This window comes from Homalodisca vitripennis, chromosome 2 (genome assembly GCF_021130785.1).
Source record: "Homalodisca vitripennis isolate AUS2020 chromosome 2, UT_GWSS_2.1, whole genome shotgun sequence".
Taxonomy (NCBI): Eukaryota; Metazoa; Arthropoda; class Insecta; order Hemiptera; family Cicadellidae; genus Homalodisca; species Homalodisca vitripennis.
Window position 1 is genome coordinate 97,447,730 of NC_060208.1, and position 20,526 is coordinate 97,468,255.

At 34.9% G+C, this 20,526-nt stretch overlaps 1 protein-coding gene across 1 annotated transcript in view; it reads left to right on the forward strand.

Moving 5' to 3' along the window:
• Nucleotides 1–3,500: 3,500 nt before the first annotated feature.
• Nucleotides 3,501–20,526, forward strand: part of LOC124355736 (nose resistant to fluoxetine protein 6-like) — a 32,973-nt gene continuing 15,947 nt past the window's right edge. Inside the window, exons 1-2 of the mRNA XM_046806894.1 lie at nucleotides 3,501–3,563; nucleotides 8,970–8,997. Coding sequence (XP_046662850.1) covers nucleotides 3,501–3,563; nucleotides 8,970–8,997 — 91 coding nt within the window. The remainder of the gene's footprint in view (nucleotides 3,564–8,969; nucleotides 8,998–20,526) is intronic.

Here is a 20,526-nt window from a genome sequence, read left to right on the forward strand (position 1 = left end):
AATATTATGAAATTTTACATAAAGTGGTGGATCTACAAGGTTTTAATAAATCCCTAAATTTATATTTCGATGTGTTGTATGAAGGATAATATTATCATGTATGGTATATCAATTTTTGTTCGGTTACAATACTAAAAAATAATTGGTTTAAAATCTTTGCATAAATGCTCCCGGTTATTGGTTAAGGCTAAGTAACAAACTTGTACAAAGCAACATTTACCTTATATTTTTATTTGCATATAAACTTGTTCAATTGTTTATTATAAACAATTGTGTAAATACTGTCTCTGTACCAAGTCTAATTTGGATCTGTCTAACAGTTATGATGTTCATTATTATGCTCGTCATGTTGTTGTATGGGTGCACTATTCAAAACTTGCAAGTCCGTTATCTGTGATATCTTACGTCATATATCAAAAACATATAAAAACACAAACATTATTGTATATGATTTGAGAATTAAAAAACTGTTTTCTCCACTACACATAATAAAAATTCTTAGATATAACCATTCTTTTTCCGCCAAAACATCGAACTGCCACCTTCTTAACCGTGTGAGATACCGAAAAAAGTGAACGATAACAATCCCCTAACATACTTTTAAAATTTGTTGTGTGAATCTACATACTGAATTAGATGTATTAAATTTTTTTACAAATGCGACTGCCCGCTAACTTAAAACGTTTTTGGTTAAGTCTGGCTAACGAAGCTATGTGTATCTGTACCAAGTTTAGTCTGGCTAACGAAGCTATGTGTATATGTACCAAGTTTAGTCTGGCTAACGAAGCTATGTGTATCTGTACCAAGTTTAGTCTGGCTAACGAAGCTATGTGTATATGTACCAAGTTTAGTCTGGCTAACGAAGCTATGTGTATCTGTACCAAGTTTAGTCTGGCTAACGAAGCTATGTGTATCTGTACCAAGTTTAGTCTGGCTAACGAAGCTATGTGTATATGTACCAAGTTTAGTCTGGCTAACGAAGCTATGTGTATATGTACCAAGTTTAGTCTGGCTAACGAAGCTATGTGTATATGTTACCAAGTTTAGTCTGGCTAACGAAGCTATGTGTATATGTACCAAGTTTAGTCTGGCTAACGAAGCTATGTGTATATGTACCAAGTTTAGTCTGGCTAACGAAGCTATGTGTATATGTACCAAGTTTAGTCTGGCTAACGAAGCTATGTGTATATGTACCAAGTTTAGTCTGGCTAACGAAGCTATGTGTATATGTACCAAGTTTAGTCTGGCTAACGAAGCTATGTGTATATGTACCAAGTTTAGTCTGGCTAACGAAGCTATGTGTATATGTACCAAGTTTAGTCTGGCTAACGAAGCTATGTGTATCTGTACCAAGTTTAGTCTGGCTAACGAAGCTATGTGTATCTGTACCAAGTTTAGTCTGGCTAACGAAGCTATGTGTATATGTACCAAGTTTAGTCTGGCTAACGAAGCTATGTGTATATGTACCAAGTTTAGTCTGGCTAACGAAGCTATGTGTATATGTACCAAGTTTAAGTCTGGCTAACGAAGCTATGTGTATATGTACCAAGTTTAAGTCTGGCTAACGAAGCTATGTGTATATGTACCAAGTTTAGTCTGGCTAACGAAGCTATGTGTATATGTACCAAGTTTAAGTCTGGCTAACGAAGCTATGTGTATCTGTACCAAGTTTAGTCTGATTCTATTAAAAAAAAAACTATGGCAGTTATTGTGTTCACATTCTCGCGTGATATTGAATAAGCCCAAACATACATTATATATGGCATTTAAGAACTTCCCGAAAATATTTTAGGGAATTCTTCTTTTGACCATGTTTATTTTATATTTTTGTTTGTGTTGATACGAAGAATAAATTCGCAAAATATTCACGGAGAGTTCTAAAACACCCTTTACATAGGTATAAAGTGAGTACAGAGAGTCAGGATATTCAGGAATGGGTGTTCTTATAAACAATTATCCTAATCCTAAATCTAATACATGTGTATGTTATGTAGTAATCTTCTTCTTAATTTTTACGCAAAATGTATGGAATCAAAAAGTCGCTTGAAATGTTTTTGGACAAAGAAATAATATTTATTATACATTTACGTCTATTTATGTTTTTAAACTTATTATGAGAAACTGCAATATATCACATCATACTGAAAAAATATGGAAAAATATGAAAGCGTCTGGCTTTCACGGGCTCCGTTTGAGTGGTCTTTAATGGTTCTTGACAAATACTGAACTATTGAAAGCTATTCTAACAAATTTCATTGAGAATTTTGCATGGAAAATTGAGTTATTCCCTTGGCACTTACAGAAACAGTTTCGCTCTCTTATTCTGGACTCCGACACACTGCCCGTTAAACTTGAATACTCAATTATTCAAAAGTGGATCCGGAGATTGGAATATCTTCCAATGACCGCCACTTATCTCAGGAGTGAATACTACCATTTTTCCCCAGGCTTAGTAACTATACAAAAAAAGTTTCCAATGTTCTCTGTTAAAAGACACTGTATTTGAAGTATTGTCTAGCAACTAGTAAAAAATAAGAGAGATTTATGAAAGTTATTGTCAGTCAAGGAAGGTCTGAAAATAAAATTTATATTGGAATACTGTCCTAATAAGTTTATAGTGGCTGATCGTTAGCAAAGCTACTATAGGAATATCGTCTGTCTGTCTGCCCTCTGGATATCTCAAGAACTCATAGAATGAAGTGAATATAAAGAAGTAAGTAGTCGGATGAAGTACTACGTAGCAATATTTCAAGTGGTGGTATGAAACGTTACTACTATATGGCGTCCAGAACAGGTAGTTTTTACTTCTTAATTCTCTACTCCGTATACTAAACCGAAGTAATTATTCTACTTGCGTAGCGTCCTATTTTTTACTCCCGATAAGCGTTGTAAGGTTCACTTGCTGCCTATCTGCCTGATGATGTGCACGGCTTGATCACCTCTTGACGATGTCGTGAGGTTTGGTGTCTATAGGCTGCGGGTGATAATGTTTCACTAAAATAGAACTGTGTAAACACCATCTTACTTGAGTAATAAGTAAAGGAGAAATGCCATACCTCAAGTCACCTAACACAGAAGCAGTCCTATTCTGATGAATTGATTGTTCGCATTACAATTTGCATGGACTCTGATATCTTTCCAACACACATTATACTCGTAACCACAAAATATAGCTGTCAGTGTATAAATAGCCATATTAACTTGAAATCCTGGATCAGCCAAGGTCGAACTTCCATTTCCCCTTACCTTATTCTATCTTAGTATTGAGATGAAATGTATTAATTTTCTTAGAGTGAACGATTGAATGTTCTTACTAAAATATTCGTTGAATAAGCTTTTATAACTAATCATTTTTAGCTATAAAAGACTTTTATAACCTAAGCCTTGTTGCCATTGGCGCAGTGTAGCGGGTACAACGGTTATCATATTATAACCGGATCAAGCAATGTCGAAAGTGGCTGCTGCTTGGATGGGTGACCGCCGAGAGATCCTGTCCTAGCATGCCGCCCATCTTCCCGCCTGTTGGTGGTGGATCGGAAGTCATATTTGCCGTTGGTCCTCAGGTAAGTGTTAGAGAGAACTTCTTAGCCTGGTAAAATAATACACCTTTACTTATGTAAAGATAAAATAATATTATCTTTATTATCTATTTTTTAACCATCTACTTGAAAGTAAAATATACTAAACAGCAACTTGCATTGTGAAAACAAAATTTTCAGCTTTTATGATATTTATAACATTGTTTCTAATATAATTTTTTCCTCTGCAATGATTCCCATAATCGGCTACGCACAGAAAGCTCATTGCAGAGATCACATGATTTCTTCTTTTGTCTTTGAATGGGACGATATCACGCTATGTTTCATCGAGCAATGGCCCGGAGGACCCTTCTCGGCCCTCGGTCTGTATTGCAGCAGGCAACGTCTACTGAGATGCCCACTCGGCCGGCCGACGACATTGTCACTTGGGCTTCTCTCTGGCTTTGTACATTATAACACACTCCGATCTCTTTATCGAGTTGTTTGGCTTTTATCCCAGTTATATTATACAGTAATCGTCATTAATGGTTTGATGCTGTTGAGCTGAAAAATGTATTCATCCACCACTTATTCAAATCGGTACTCTTGTTTCAAAAATACATCTCTAAAGGTCAAATAAAGATAGTACAACGACGATGAAACTGTGTTTATAAATTAGGTTGTTTAGATAAATGTGTGACATTTTAGTACAGCGCCAAAGATGAGTATTTGGGAGCATATAAGAGGGCACTTCGAACATTTATACCATCAGCAATCTTATCTGTTAGTTTAATTTTTGTACTTACCGCTACATAATCTAAATTTAGTGTTAACCTAGAAAACGGAAAATGAATTGAAGAATGAATCTGTTCTTCTATCAAAATCAGTACCAAGATTATATGAGCTCTAGAAAAAAAACACACACACATATTCTTTATTTTGAAATTTGTATATTCTATTAAAAAATAAATTTGGTAATCAATCTTAAAAAGTTGAACAGTTTTATGATATATGAGCAATTGAACTAAGGCACCGTAATTAATGTGTATTTTAGGATATTATGATGGCACTGATGTGGTTTTTATTATATTTGCCGTAAGAAATAATCTTTGATGAACTAAGACATGGACATAGAGTACTGGTAACAATGTATCTGAGCAGTACTTTTAGTCAGTAGTGTTAAAATCGTTCTTTATTTATCTTTCCCTGTACCAAGTATTCGACAAATGAGTAAAATTAATAAAGTTGTTGCATATGTACCTCTTGGTCCCAGGGAAAACTATTGATTTCTGGCCTGCAAAGTTGCTGAAATGTAGGGGAAATTTATATTCAGTTCAGTAAATACTTGTAATTACTTTTTGTCAGGTTCTTTGATACTTCGATGTATGAGTTTATGATGTTTGAGTCACACAGATTAAAAAAGGAAATGTTAACAGAGGACAATATATGATCAAAGAACACTGTAGAACGACCTGAAACTAACGGAGGGACGGAAGAAGAGGCTTCACGGAGGCTTTGATCTCTGTACGATACACCGTTGTATTAAAAATCACTCGGTTTCGTTTAACGTGCTTCGGACCAAATATTAAGAGACTGGTCCCATACATTTTAATATAAAATGTGTTCAATTAATGAATAATGATCGATTGTTTGATTCTCCAATCGCTTAAGCAATATTTAATCAAGAAAAATACCTCACACAAGACGTTCAAAGACATTTTACCTTATAATGAATGACTTGTGAACATAGAAGAAGGCATGCTGCATAACATGAAATATTATTTGGTCTCATGTGAGCGGCTCATAACGTTTCTTTAGAGTTCCTTCTTAGTTTCATCTCGAATCGACTGATATAACAGACACAGCAGGTAAGTGTGTTATTTACAATACTTACAGTTCTTCAAGTGTGAGCCTTAGGGAACTCCAGACGGTACAAGCAAACGTAGGTGCCACCATCAAATTTGACCATAAGCTCTTTGCCGGTATAATATCTTTTTAGCCATTCCAGCAATGAACCACAAGTGATATATCCCCCAAGTTTTGCAAGCAGAATGCGGTGTTTGGCTTTCCAAATGATTAGGTGTAACTAATGCGGACACAATCTGCAGTACAGGAGCTAAGAAATGAGAGCGCATGAGAAATGAATAGAACTTCTTATTGTTATTTCTCAAAAGTTTTATTCTATTTTTGTTGTTGTTATTTATATTATTGTATTTGTCAACTCAGTATTTCCTTCCGTAACTTTTATTTTGTATGTTTCTCATACATAAACTGCTCCTAACTTTTGCTTTCTTCTTCAGAAATATTTAAAACATAAGGGATAATTGTTTCTAGATACAAACTAGAACATTATAGATATCTGTAAGATTTAAAACGGTACTGAAAAGCTCAAGAGTTTATAATACTATCTGACATCATTCGTAAATAATTTAACATTTTGTGTATGGCCGTAATAGAGAAGTATCTTGTATTAATTTATAGAATGTGAGTGCAGTAATACTGAGATTAAAAATGCTTCATCAATACATGAAATATTTCTTAAACTATCAAATGTTAATAGATTAATTATAAAAAAAACAGCCACTGCTATAAAATATACATTTCTGAGTCACGTCTCACCTACAAGTAAGGACATTTATTACCGAAATCCACATTTTGGTTGTTATGGAACACTAATACTCTAAACCCAGGATTTTGGCATAACTAAGCTGATCTCCTTTTGTGCTCAGTAGTCAGATTTTATTGTTTATCTCCACAAAAAACTGGTCCATGATGTGTGTTGTAAATATTACTGCACGTGTGGCTTTAAATGTTAGTCCCTTTCCCCACTACTTCATGACATGGGAATCGCAATGAATGTTTGTTCAATATCACTATAAACAAACAAACACTTGTATATCATTTTAGGCCTGAATCACAGTTGTTTGGTTTTCCTAGTTACCTCACCAGTTCTCGCTAACGAAGTCTGGAGGAAAACGTGTTTCTTGCACTTGTAGTGAGATGCGGATATATTACACTCTCGGCTGGCTGTTGTTCATTGTACGTATTATGCTCTGAGTATGAAACGAGTTTATGGAGGAGTAGTTCATTCTATGTAAAATTTAACTTAATATATCTTAAATTTAACCGAGAAACGAAATTCTATAATACAACAGCATTAAATCAAGAATTATCAATGCAAAATTGAATGTTGATATTTTGATACTACAAACTTTCGCCAAATTAAACTTTTGTCTATAATTTTTTAAGTATAAAATTATTTGGAAATAAGAATTACAGGACAAAAGTATGCATTCATTTATATTAAGATTTGATTAGGAATACTTTTAACGAATATTAAATGTAATTTGAAACAAATAAAAAATAGTATAAAGTAAATATAAAATAATAAAAAAACTGTGTGAGCGGGAGATTACTGAATAATTTAAACAAGAATTAAGCTTTTTTTAAATCTTCAGTACATAAAATAACAGGTAAATACGAAATAAAAACATATATACAAAATAGCAATAAAAATGAAGTTATTAATATGTTATTCTCAATATGTTCCCATATTCATGTACTTTCAAATATTCAAAAGCCTTATAGGACAAAACCGTTATAAGCATATAAATACATAAACATTATTGTTCATTAAGTTATTTCATACCAGTAATCATTAAAGTTCCATTGAAGGGAAGGTACTTCAACTCAAGAATGTGTAGGAATAAACTTTGTTCAATATTGACTTTCTACTCTATTATTTTTGTTTTCAATTTTACACGTATAAAGCTCTTATGATTTCAAATCTCATATTATTGTACTCAATTTGTTAAAAATTGATTTACTCTTCTACTTACTCGTTGCCATTATAGTTACTGATAACACCAATGTACAAATATTCGCTAACGCCCAAGCCACATCCCATGAAGTGACATGCACCTCAATAAAACTCACTGTTGTTTATATAGAAATTGTTCATGTTTTAAGTATGTAGATAATTTAATTTTCGAGATATCATGAGGACAGCCTTTCTAGTGATATACTTCGAAAAGCTCAGCCAATGAGATTATATAATATACATTTTCAAATTATGGTGGTTTTGAGTTCTGGTACCATTGTCGGAGAAAATTAAGAATTTTCCGCAGTGAGGGTGATCGCAATAGACATAATTCTAGAAATATCCACCTAATTTAGTAATTAACATAGTAATTAATAAATAAATTAATTTAGTAATGGATAACATAGTTGTTATCCATTCGTTTGGACTGTGTTCAATTCCATTTCATTTTTCTGCGGTTTGGTAGCAGTGCAAAGTTTAACTTTTATTCAGTTTTTTAATATTGAATTATTTTGATTTATAACATAATCACTGTTTCAATCATTGTAATTGTAGTCCGTCAAATTATGTTTGAGAGGATTAGAGACAATTCAAAGAGAAGACATACTAATGGCACATATCGTCTTTTGTCGTGTATGATAGTTTCAATTCCTTATCAATTGCTTGTCAGTAGTCCAAAGCATGTTCCTTTATTATTCATGAACAAGTAATGCAATTTGACTGATTAAATAATCAAATTATGTCGGAAAACGCCATTTGTTAGCATATTATAACGATCGAGCGAATTAAGCTACATATTGAGGTTTTGCGCTAATGTTTCTATTTACGTTAGGAAAACATACATTGGTTTTGATGGTTCCCCAAGCCACATTATCTGTTTTATAGTTAATGTCAGTCAAATGAAAAGTTTGGTGTTTTAGGAAAACACAGATTAACTGTTGAGTAATTTTTTGTAACATACCAAATACATGAAGAGGTTACAGGTAAAAATTCACTTACTTAATCCTACAAATGCCTAATTTTAAAAGTCCCAATAAAAGGAAATTAGTTTACAAAACTATAATATCTCTAAAGTGAAAAACAAGCTGTGTAAAACGAATCTCACCAGTATCATTGATACAATGTCTTAAATTGGCTAGATTACATGTGAAGAATATACTTGTTAGTACACGTGATTTTACAGAATAGTATTGAGTAGTCTGAATGTGTCTGACTAACATCCCAACAACAATGTGAAACCTATTAAAATGAGTGGTACTATTTGGGAATTAGAGATGTTGAATTTATGTTTTGTACAATTTGTAAATATTGTATATCTATTCTGATTTCCAAGAACGTTTGAACAAGTTTTCCCTATAGCGTTTACAGTTCAAACTTATAAATGAAACTGAACTTTAAAATTAGAAATGGACAAAATTATTAATAATGGTTAATTGAATTTGTTTTAGTATGATTTATGTATCGTTGTCAATTTATTCCTCGGGTAGTACTTTACACAACGTGTATAAAGGCGTAAAACAAGTATTTTGTATTGCTAGAGTATATAGGTTACATTTCGTATAAGAATTAGTAAACACATAATCTAAAAGATCTTGTTTTTTTGTGTTTAGTGTCTATTTTATGTGTTCCAGTCGCTGCAAGTGGAAGCAATAACAAAAAGTAAGTTAATTATTATAACGTAATCTAAAGGTAAACTTAAAGATAAACCTTTGTTAGCAACTGGTTCTGAGAATTACATTTAAAAAAACTTTTTAAACTACTGAATTGGTACAAAGTTTTTAAAAAACACATTGTTTTTATCTTGTTTGTCTTGTTTAATTCCTCAGTTTCTTTTTCTTTCATATTTGTTGTGTAATATATTATACAGTTTATATTTATCTGCAGAAGTGTACTTAGGAACATTAAAATAGAAAAATGTTTGAATCTGTGGATTTTGTACTGTGAATTTTTCTTGATTTGGTGAAGTCAATAACCAATTTTGTGTGTGATTATGTAATTGTATACATACAATTTGTATAATCTGCAGTAGCCTGAATTAATTTAAATAAAAAGATCGAATCACCAACAGTATTGTTCTCTCTGGAAGTGATATATGTTCACACACACGCGCGCGCCCATTTTTTCAGAGTTATAGAGAATGTGAATACAAAAATGTGTTTCCAACAAACAAATAAACAATTTTGTTTCGGGATCAACAAACAACTGTTAATATTAAAGCAAATTACATTTTTTTATTTGTTTTTTATTTATTGCGCAATGTTTGGCATCTTTAGCTTTGCTAGTTCTAGATGCATAAATTCTGTTATAAAAAATGAGGGCTAAACCCCCCCCCCCCCCACCCCCCCCCCCCCCCACCCCCCCCCCCCCCCACCCCCCCCCCCCCCCACCCCCCCCCCCCCCCACCCCCCCCCCCCCCCACCCCCAACAATCCTCGAGCACAATCCTCAGTATATCTAATATCATCTGGGGGAAGCGTTCCAAAAAGGGAAAAAGCCAGAACAGTAAAAGAACCTATCAAACATTGTTGACCGATGAATTGAAATCGATATTAATGTATCTTCTCGTTAGGTCGTACACTAATTATCAGAGATAAAGATTTAAATGATCGGTACAGGTAAGCAGGATATTTTGGTTTTTATAAAAGTTACAAAAATTCATCTTATAAATATCTTAACTAAACAATGCCATTAAGTAGCTTCGTATAAACCAATGCGTTCCCAATATGGCGACCACTTAAAATACAATAATATCACAACTCCGTAATATTTGTGGACCTAGGTAAAAAACATTTCTTATACATTTTTTTCTGTATAAAAAAATATTTTTCTATGAAAGATATATACATGTCAAACGCTCTGTTTCATTCATTTACAGCTTTATGGCAAATCGTAAGGTACATTTTCGTATAGTTAGATATAGAAAATACCTAAAATAGATTATGTACAATTCAAGGTACTTAGGGCCCCTTGTTCCAAACCAACTTATCTAATGAACATGTCAGGGTGGATCTGAATGAAGGATGTGTCAGCAGTCCTGAAGACCACGTGAAGGATCATAGACGACCGCTAGAAGGACCAACTCCTAGCTTAGGGTGGTGTAAGAGCGGCAACAGCAACAACGGTGATCAGCATAAATAATTGGAAGTCCACTGCGAGGCCAACCAGGTTTCCACCTGGCACTGATAAATTCGAACAAGCTTGGCGTTACTCCCTTGACGTTAAGAAATAGGATATTAAGGCTAAAAATAATACAGAATTACAACCTTCACTAGAATAGCTGTTGGGGAGTGCCATAACAGCTGCTGATGTGAAGGAGATTTGCCCACCAAAAGATTGCTGCAGACGAACTTGGATGTGCCCGATATTACCTGTCCCAGAATGGTCCCCTTTCGGACAGATGGATTTTTTTTATATCTGAAGAGTGGATTAAGAACAGAACTATAACTGCCATGGAGGGAGTCACCCTTGAAAAAATTAATAGTAATAATATTGGCAAAATTCTATTCCAAACTTGGGATTGATGCGCTTGTTGTCTATAAAGTGACAACAATTGAAAATATATAGTAAGTAATCACACAACCTAAAGTAATGACTTTGATGTACTGTTTGAAGATGTTCGTAAACTTTTTTTTCTGCGGTGATTTTGAAGAAAGATGTAGGCCCGAAATAATTCTCAGAGATCATAATCAAGATTTCTTCCGCTGACGGAGGGTCAAACTCCAGAGAAGATAATCTCATCCACGGATCGTTTTTTCCATCTGGAAAATGTTTTGGAGATTACTAAATTTTGACCTCCTATTCTGGTTTACCTGCTTGGTCTTAATACAAATAGGGTTATTAGAAGCGCTTTACTTAAAATTGCCCACCTCGCCAAAGTAAGAATAGTGAAGTTAAGGACTTGGTAGTAGAAGTATCTCGGTGTATTATCACCACGAAGAAGGTGAGTATGATTCTTGAGGCCGTTAAGACAGGGAGACGTCAGAGGAAGATACTGTTGTATCCTTCAACTTCTGCCGAGTGTGGAAATCATGCGTGAGAAAGAGTGGGAGATAATTCTGAGAGAAAAAATATAAAATGCATGAAATAGTAAGCCGGGGCGAAGTTATTCTAGAACGAGGACTGTTGTAAACAACGATAAATCTTCTAATCGTTTATACACATTACTACGACTGCTAATTTCCTCAAAACTGAAAGTGATCCAATAATAAGCAATCCCCCCCCCAATTTTTTTTTGACTTTCCTGGTAGAACAGGGACAAGTTGGAAGTACTACACCAGATTTCGCCTTAGAATGAGGGACAGACATCTCCATAAAAAGAAACAATGCGCACCATTTATCATTACTTGGTCATGCTTATGTAGTGAAGCGAAGGTTCATGGATACATTAAAAGATCTAAAGCTCTATAGCTAAAGTGTTAACGGACACCATATCCAAGCTTATAACATTTTATTTTTATAGAAAAACATTATTCCTACAAATTTTATTTTAATAATGTTCTATATATAATATTATAGGAACTCAAAATAAATTATAAAAAAAACATATTGATAATAAATTATGTTATACATTCTATAATGTTATTTATTTTGTTCTTGTATAAGCTCTTCATTTATTTGATAAAAATGTTTTAGAATACTTTGAGATCGCCTGACCGAAAATAAAGATAGAATAAACTTAACTTAGTAATAACTTTGAACTAGGATACTCTAATTCTAGATAAAACGGTTGTTTTCCTTGTGCTCTTTACTAAGTTTACAAATGTAAATTAGGCTTATAACACTAATCAGTTTAAACTAAAAATTAAAAATATACTTAAACATCCTCCAGAAAATGTATTTTATACTTACATAATTAAAGTAATGATTTAAAGATTCAAATATCTTCATAATTATATAAAATTTCCTAATATTTACATTTTTATTAATATTATACCATTTAAATTTCTTAGAAGATATGTAGATATGAATTTCAATTATAATTACTTGTTATCATTACTAACTGCCTATTGTCAGGAAAAAAATGTTTAACTAATTTGTACATATAAATGATCCAAGAAGGCACAATCTGGTTAAAACACAATAATAATTATAATAATAGGATCCGTGTATTAGGTTTTTCTAAACATTAATTCTAATAAAAAGACTTTTATAAATTCAAAATTAATGTTATTTCTTTTCCCCCCCCCCATATATTCTCCTCCCTGACAAAACGAATTGCCATAATGGTTAATATACCGTTAAACAATATAAAGTAAAGGTAGAATTTCGTCTACCATTTATGGGAAGCAGGTCCATCCCGAAGAATAAGAACAATAAACTATTCTAATATTCTATATGAAATTAAGGCTGAAACTTTTAAACTGTTTAATTTTGAAACTACTCCATTTTCATTTCTCTATTCAAAATAAGAAACTAAACGTTCAAAGGAGATCTGCTGAAATTAACTTTGAATAAACATTTAACATTACAAATACATGATAAACTTTAAACATGATATTTAAAAATTTTTTATACTATAGTTTTTAGGTGAGAAAAATACTATACTTTTTAATTTGACACTTATTTGAAGTTTTTTTTTTCACTTATGGTGCTGATATTTTACAAGCATGTAAATTTCTTCTCTTTGCACTAAAAGGAAGTTTTCTCCATAAGGATGGTGAGCAATGTTGGTGTTTAATGGTATTTTTTCCCATTACTAGGAGCAAAAAGTGACCTTTTTTTCGGATGTTGCAATCGATGTTTTACTACAGTTGGCTGTCGCAGCCCGAGGTCGGAATGGTAAATATGAATTAAAGCCCCTGAAAGACTTTTGCTTACACGTGTAGTGAAGAAAGTTTTTTATCATCACAGAACACAAAATATGATACCATACATTAAACCATAATGTTTTTATTTAATTTTTACGTTTTTGATAACACAAAATTAGATATCGTGAAGTTTACAGTTGATATCTACTGTTATTATTACTGTCTTAAAACAATAACAAAGTTCGTGCATGGTTAGCGTACTCAAAATACTCAAACTGTTCGCCAGCTGATTTTTAAGATTCCTGTTATAAGCTTAAGTAAAATATTGACTGTATGGACTAGTTTGACGTATCAAAACAGCTGTTATTTCTACAGTATGATAAAATAAATGTTTATTGAGTATGGTAGGTATTAGGTTTATCTAAATTATTAAATTAAATAAATTAATAATGATGGCTGACCAATAAGCTGTGGCTGGTCCTATTATAATTTATTGAACTTAATAGTTACACAGGGTCTACCTGATTTCTTTTCCGATGTCTTGGACTCATACCAGGTGCTAAGGATTACCAAGGCGATAATGGTAGAAAAAGTGGCTCTGAAAGAAGTTGAGGCAAGTTAAACATATAAACAAGAATGCCCTGCAAGATATAATAGGTTTATAATCTACTGGAGCTATAGCAATATTGTTAATAAAACACTTATAAAGTTGTCTCGTATTTTTTTAACAAACATATGAGAACTCAGACTTTACTTAACTAGACAGTTATTTAAACATAAAAAATCCTTTTTCTGAACAGTGAGCGTGTAGGAAAAATTAGTCGTTTTCTGAAAAATAACCATTCTATGTTTAGTGAAGTCTCAATAAACAATGATTTGGCCTTTTTATATTGACATTTGATAATAAAACACGATATCTTATTTGTAAATAAAACTGGACGTTTAACAAAAACGTCACGGGTTCGATTCTCGGGTTAAGAACAACACAATTATTGTTTCTGGGAGACATCGTAGTTCAACCACTGTAGACCCTAAGAGAGAAGGAAATCCCTGTATAAATCAGAGTACTCGAACTGATGAATGTGGGTTTAAACCAAATATTTAGGTGTTTTAAGAAATTGAACCAATCTTTGTGTACTCAAGTGCCAAAGATCAACGAAAACAAAGTATCAATGAAGAATTCATAACAAACTGCAGAACAGTGAATAATTTATTATTAATAATCTTTAATTTAGACGATCTGCAAACCTGATGATAAACGGTACTCTGATTTGATGATTAAGAACAAATCAATTACTTTATTCACTCACAAAAAGCGGTGAACCAGTCCCTCAGCTTTGAACCGGTCTAGGTTCATTTTTGTAGAACAAAATACAATAAAATTTGTCCCGTTGAGGACGTTTGAGTCCATGTCATCCTTAATGCTCCTGTCCAGTGGACGAAGATGTCTTGTGTGAATCACAACAGGCGTCCGAGGGGACACACAGCGAGAAAAGTCACGGAACCACCAGAATAGTCATAATAACACCTGCGAAGGATTTCCCGTATAAGTAATTAAAATTTCCTTCCTAAGGATTAATGTTTGGCTGAATATTACAACATTCAAAACTTATCAATTACTCACGTGGACAGACCGTAAAAAGATATAGTTTACATGAGAATAACAAAAAAGCAATAAGATAATGAAATAGTAGAGATATAGAGGTAAAGAGGAAAGAGAGAGGGGAGGGATGGAGGGACGGAGAGAGAGAGAGAGGAGAGAGAGGAGAGAGAGAGAGAGAGAGAGAGAGAGAGAGAGAGAGAGAGAGAGAGAGAGAGCAGAGAGAGAGAGAGAGAAATGGAAATGAAAAGAAAAATGAAATTAAATGAAAAAATGAACTTTTATTACAGAGGCGAAGTTAGGACTTAAAAGTCCTCCTCCTAACACTTAACCTCCAAACAAAACAAACAAATAAAAATATAATCAAACCTATACACACATCATCAATACATAGTAAGTGACAACGTAAACTAGAATCACTTTAATAGTTACTTACATATTGGAATATAACATAATAATGTATATATAAACCAATTATAATTTAAAATAAACCATGTCGATTAAAACTCTAACAAAAATCTCTGTAATATAATGCAACATGCAGACTAATAAAGACGTAAATCCTATCCTAACAGCATTCATTTTCCCCAACCACAACTCAACATTACATACAGTTACCCCCAAGTGATGACCACCAAAAGAACCACCAACCGTCACTTCCCACTCTACACTCCCCGCATCCCGCCGAGCCCAGCCAGCAGAAAGGGCCCTAACCCCAATACCTCCGCCCCAAAGCGAACGCTCTTGTCAATACTTCTGATGTTGTCCTGGGAGAGCGTTCCAACAAGTCGACATGCATGCGGAAATCAGTAGAGAAAGATTTATTATATAAGGCTTGACCCTATTGAATTGGGAATTGATAAAAAAGATGAATGATGCACCCCAACGAGTTCTAAAACTTGCACTAATATCCCAGACATAAAAGATAGAGATCTGGAAGTGGCTGGATAACCGACATAAAAACGAAACTTTGGGCCAGATTTAACTTGGACAAAACCATTGTGGATTTAGTGGCTGCAAACAGAACCTAAGTACAATGAAGATACTACTAAGTTCTTTGGATTTTTAAAATATTGGATACTTGCTCCAAAAAAGGAGATATACTTGAGATCACGTCGTAAGTTGAAAATGAACCTAAATACAATAATTCCTGGTGTGGCACGCTGAATATTTTATTAGGAAAGGTCAACAGTTTGTCCATGTCATTGATCACCACGTCACAGTAAATGAAGTGAGGTAAAAAAACTACTAGAGTATTCTCACCAACATCACTCTAACAACAACATAAACATCCAACGGCAACGGGGGCAAGTACTGTGTCAAATGCGCATTGAGGCCAAGTAATACAGGCAAAAACCCTATTTACACCATTAGTGACACCTGATCGAGTCCCATCCCAGGCTATTGTTGAAAGTCTATTCACCCCAGGTTTTTTACTTTTTTCCACATTGTAAACTAATTCATTGTTGTTCAGTATCAAGTCTTGGAGCAGTATTAATGTCGATTTTTAGTAATAAGACCTTTGATCAGGCCTATTAAAATACAGTTAGACCTTGGATTTCCCATTAAGTTTCAGGTCCATGTCTGCAAGTCCAGTAAATCTATGAAATCCAATATCAAAGTTCATTACATTGTACACAAGTTTCCACTCTCATTCGGTGAAAAGTGGCGGTAAATTGTAAATCGTCAGCGTAAAGATGGAACTTTGAGTGTCGGATACTAGTAGTTATGTCATTAATGTAGAGTGTAAAAAGAAGTGGTCCAAGTACAGAACCCTGAGGCACCCCTCGGATGACAGGTTTTCCACTCGGAGCACCCATTGTCAGTCTTGACACGCTGCTGTCGCTCGGAGAGATATGACCCCACCCACCTGACACAACCATCAGAGAAACCATACCTCTTCAATTTGATCAGTAAAAGAGGGTGAAACACGCAGTCGAAGGCCTTGGAAAAATCGAATAGAGTCAAAATTGTAAGCTTGTCGCTTGTCCATAGCAAGTCTTATATCTTCAGTGATTTTTAAAAGGGCTGTGGCAGTACTGTGGTGAGGGCGAAACCCAGATTGAAATACCGACAAAATATTTCCACTGTCAATAAAACGGGAGAATTGTTGGTGGACTATTCTTTCTAAACACTTGGATAGTGCCGGCAGTATACTAATAGGTCTTAAATCAGATGGAGCTTTAGGGGAAGAACACTTATTTAAGGGACGGATTTGAGCACGCTTCCATATATCTGGAAAAGTTGAGGACATTAAAGACTTATTAAATATTGCAGTAATAACTGGGAGGGTGACTGGCAGAGTGCTCTTAATGAACTTGATTGGAATGTTGTCGGTCCCGACTGCATTGCTAGACATCCTCATGACCGCCCTGAACACCTCAGCCTCAGTCACCGGAGTGAAAGAAAACTGATGAACAGGTCTGTCAAGCGGAGAAGCCTCTAGCTCTATGACATAATCACGAGCACGGGACAGATCAATGGGGACGTTAGCAAAAAAGTTATTGATTATATTTGGATTTAAATGGGTTTGTTGGTCACCATCAGGTTTGCCCACTCCCAGCTCTTTCAGTTTCGTCCCACAGGGTTTTAGTTGATTGTTTCTGAGAAAGGGAATTGTAGTAAAATCTAATTTTAGAATTTCTAATTTTGCTGCTGTGTCTGATTTCTCAGTCTTTTATATAAGCTCCAATCGTGCTGATTCTTTGTTCGCTTAGCCTTGCGGAAAGCGGAGTTTTCTCTGTCTTTGAAGATGGCGAATAAAGTCAGTAATCCAGGGAGCAGGCTTTTTTGTTACACGTTTGAAGACTATTGGAGCATGTTTATCAAACAATTGAAGAATTAGGGAATTAAATTGAAAAATCATATCATTCACGTCATCAGAAAATAGTATTTCATGCCAAGAAATATTGGAGGTATCGAAAATCAGAAGGTCAAGATCAATGTTTTTGTAGTTTCTGTATTTAATAAACTTTGGATTAGGTTTGGGGAGAAGAAGTTTGTAGATGCAGAGAGAGAGAGAGAGAGAGAGAGAGAGAGAGAGAGAGAGAGAATGCATGGGTCAGCACCGTGAAAGGTGGAAATCCGGAAATTGGAAACTTTTAAGGAAATCCCTGGAATCAGATATGGTGAATTAGGGTTACTATATCTCAAATCAATCGGTAAAACGGGTCCAAATTCCAAAAAGAGCATTTTTTAATTGTTACTTTCATCATCTATAACAGGGCTGAATGATAATGGAGAGCCTTTAAAATGGCCTGATAAGTCACCAGCACGCCGTAGTCCTCTACGTTTCCTTAATCGTACGTCAGAAAAAAAATTCAACTATTTTCATAGCTATAATCCTCGCCAACTAGGGGGTTCAGGTAGGCACATGATTAGGCAATACTGGCATGTATTTGGACATCCGTTCCGCAATGGAACAGATCCTGTTTCTCACAAAACACATTTTAAGTAAAACAATCCCAGCCATCAAGTTGGAGTGATTCAATTAAAAATTAAAAATATTGCAAGGCTGAATTAAACGTGTGTTACTCTGCTTTGGCTTTGGCTATCTCAATCTCTAAGAAGATAACTTGCTTTGTTGACTGCGAGTAATTGAGAAATACCAAATCTTAACATCTATGGATTCAAACTTACCGTATTTCGGAAATAAGATTCCATACTATCCGAGAGCAAAGCACGCGCTTTCACCACACAGTACTGGCCTTTGAAATTTTGTTTTGTTTCCTCTACCCTGATGCATTGATCGAAGTTGCCCAAGTCCTGTACCCCCCCCCCCCCCCACCCCCCCCCCCCCCCACCCCCCCCCCCCCCCACCCCCCCCCCCCCCCACCCCCCCCCCCCCCCACCCCCCCCCCCCCCCACCCAAGTGTTAAATTTTATTGCACTTATTTACCCTAAGTGCTTTTATTTGGATTTGCCTTTTGATTCACGAGGAAAGAGGTGGTACTTGTATTACTCCATCTTCTCCAATTACAATTACACAAATACGATAAATGAATGAAAATTTTTACCTATATCTGCATTTCAAGTCACTATACTAATGAATCCATTAGATAATAAAAATGAGAATTGTATTAAAATAGTAAATTTTGTTCGCATCATGCGTTCAGTTAGAGGGGAGAAACTTTTAAATTAAATAAATTCGAACAAATTTTTATGTTTACATTTTTTTTATTGACGAATGTTTTTATAAAAACCATGTACCTGTACAAGTCTAGATGGTAAGGGTCTATGCTAACCGCTGCTCAGAACCAGGTGTACCACACAGCACGTACCGCACGCACCACACATGCTTTTAAGAGGTTCCGCCTAACATTTAGGATAATGCTGGAAATCCTTGCTTATCCTTCCCTCAGAAGAAATATGTTAATATTTTATAAACGTCCCGTTAAGCTCCCAGGGGATTGAAAAACCAAATTATTGAATAACCATAGCCGTTTGCTTAGGCATTCGAATATTCTGCTAGCCCTCGTCCTTTTGTAAGTTTAATTTTTCTCTGCCTATCTCCAAGTAAGATGTGAAGGTTGAAAGACCGGCACCAATTGATGCCGACTATTGAAGCGAGTGGGTAACCATCAATAAAGAATGGCAAAATATGACTCTGAGGGCCTGTTCAAGCGAGGCATATGTCGTTGGAGATTTTTTTTTTATTTTTTTTTTTTTTTTTTTTTTTTTTTTGCTCGTGTCTTTTATAAAATCTATATTTCTTATGCCTACCTCCAAGTATGAAGATGAAGTTGAAGACTGGCAACCATTGATCCGACTATTGGAGCGGTGGGTTAAGCCATCATAAAGAATGCAAATAGTGGACTCTGAGGGAGCGCGTTCAAGAGGCAGGATATGTCGGATGGGAGATATGCTCGTGTCCTTTTATAAAATCTATATTTCTTCCGCCCTAACCTCCAAGTATGAAGGTGAAGTTGAAGACTGGCACTATGATCCGACTAATGAAGCGGGTGGGGTAACCATCACGAAAGAACGCAAGAGATGACACTGAGGCCCGTTCAAGCAGGGTATTTCGGATCTGTGAGGCCGTTCAAGCAGGATGTTTTTACAAAAACGGATGGAGATATTTTGCGTTGCCTACTCAAGTATTGTTACAAGTGAAGTTGAAGACTGGCCACTATTGATCCGACTATGAAGCGAGTGGGGGTAAACCGATCACGAAGAACGCAAAGATGCCTCTGCGGACGTTCAAACCTATATTTCTCTGCCTACCTCCAAGTAAGAATGAAGTTGAAGACTGCACTATTGATCCGACTATGAAGCGGTGGGTAACCATCACGAAGAACGCAAAGATGACTCTGAGGAACGTTCACAACGCAGGAATATGTCGGATGGAGATATGGCTTTCGTGTCTTTTGTATAAAACCTATATTTCTTTGCCTACCTCCAAAGTATGAAGTGAAGTTGAAAGACTGGCACCATTGATCCGACTATGAAGCGGTGGGTAAGCCATCACGAAGAACGCAAAGATGACTTCTGAGAAGCCGTTTTCAAGCAGAGGATATGGTCGGATGGGGATATGCTTGTGTGTCTTTGAGCATCATCGCCAGTTAGAAATCATGGAGAAGGAGGAGAGCAAGTCTTGCAAGAAATAATTTAAAACTCACGTTTAAATTATGGTAGAAATAGCACGGTTCTAAAGGGACGCTGTTCATCTATAAAAAATCGATTCCTTCCTATGTTTTATCTTTTTCTACGTTTAGCATGAAGAGCCTTGTTGTTATTGAATAATTACGATTTTTGTTTTCCTTCAAAAGTTATACTTTAGTTTCAGATAGATTCTTTAATGGATTCATTGTGCTAAACAAAATAGTGAAGAAAGAAAGCATCA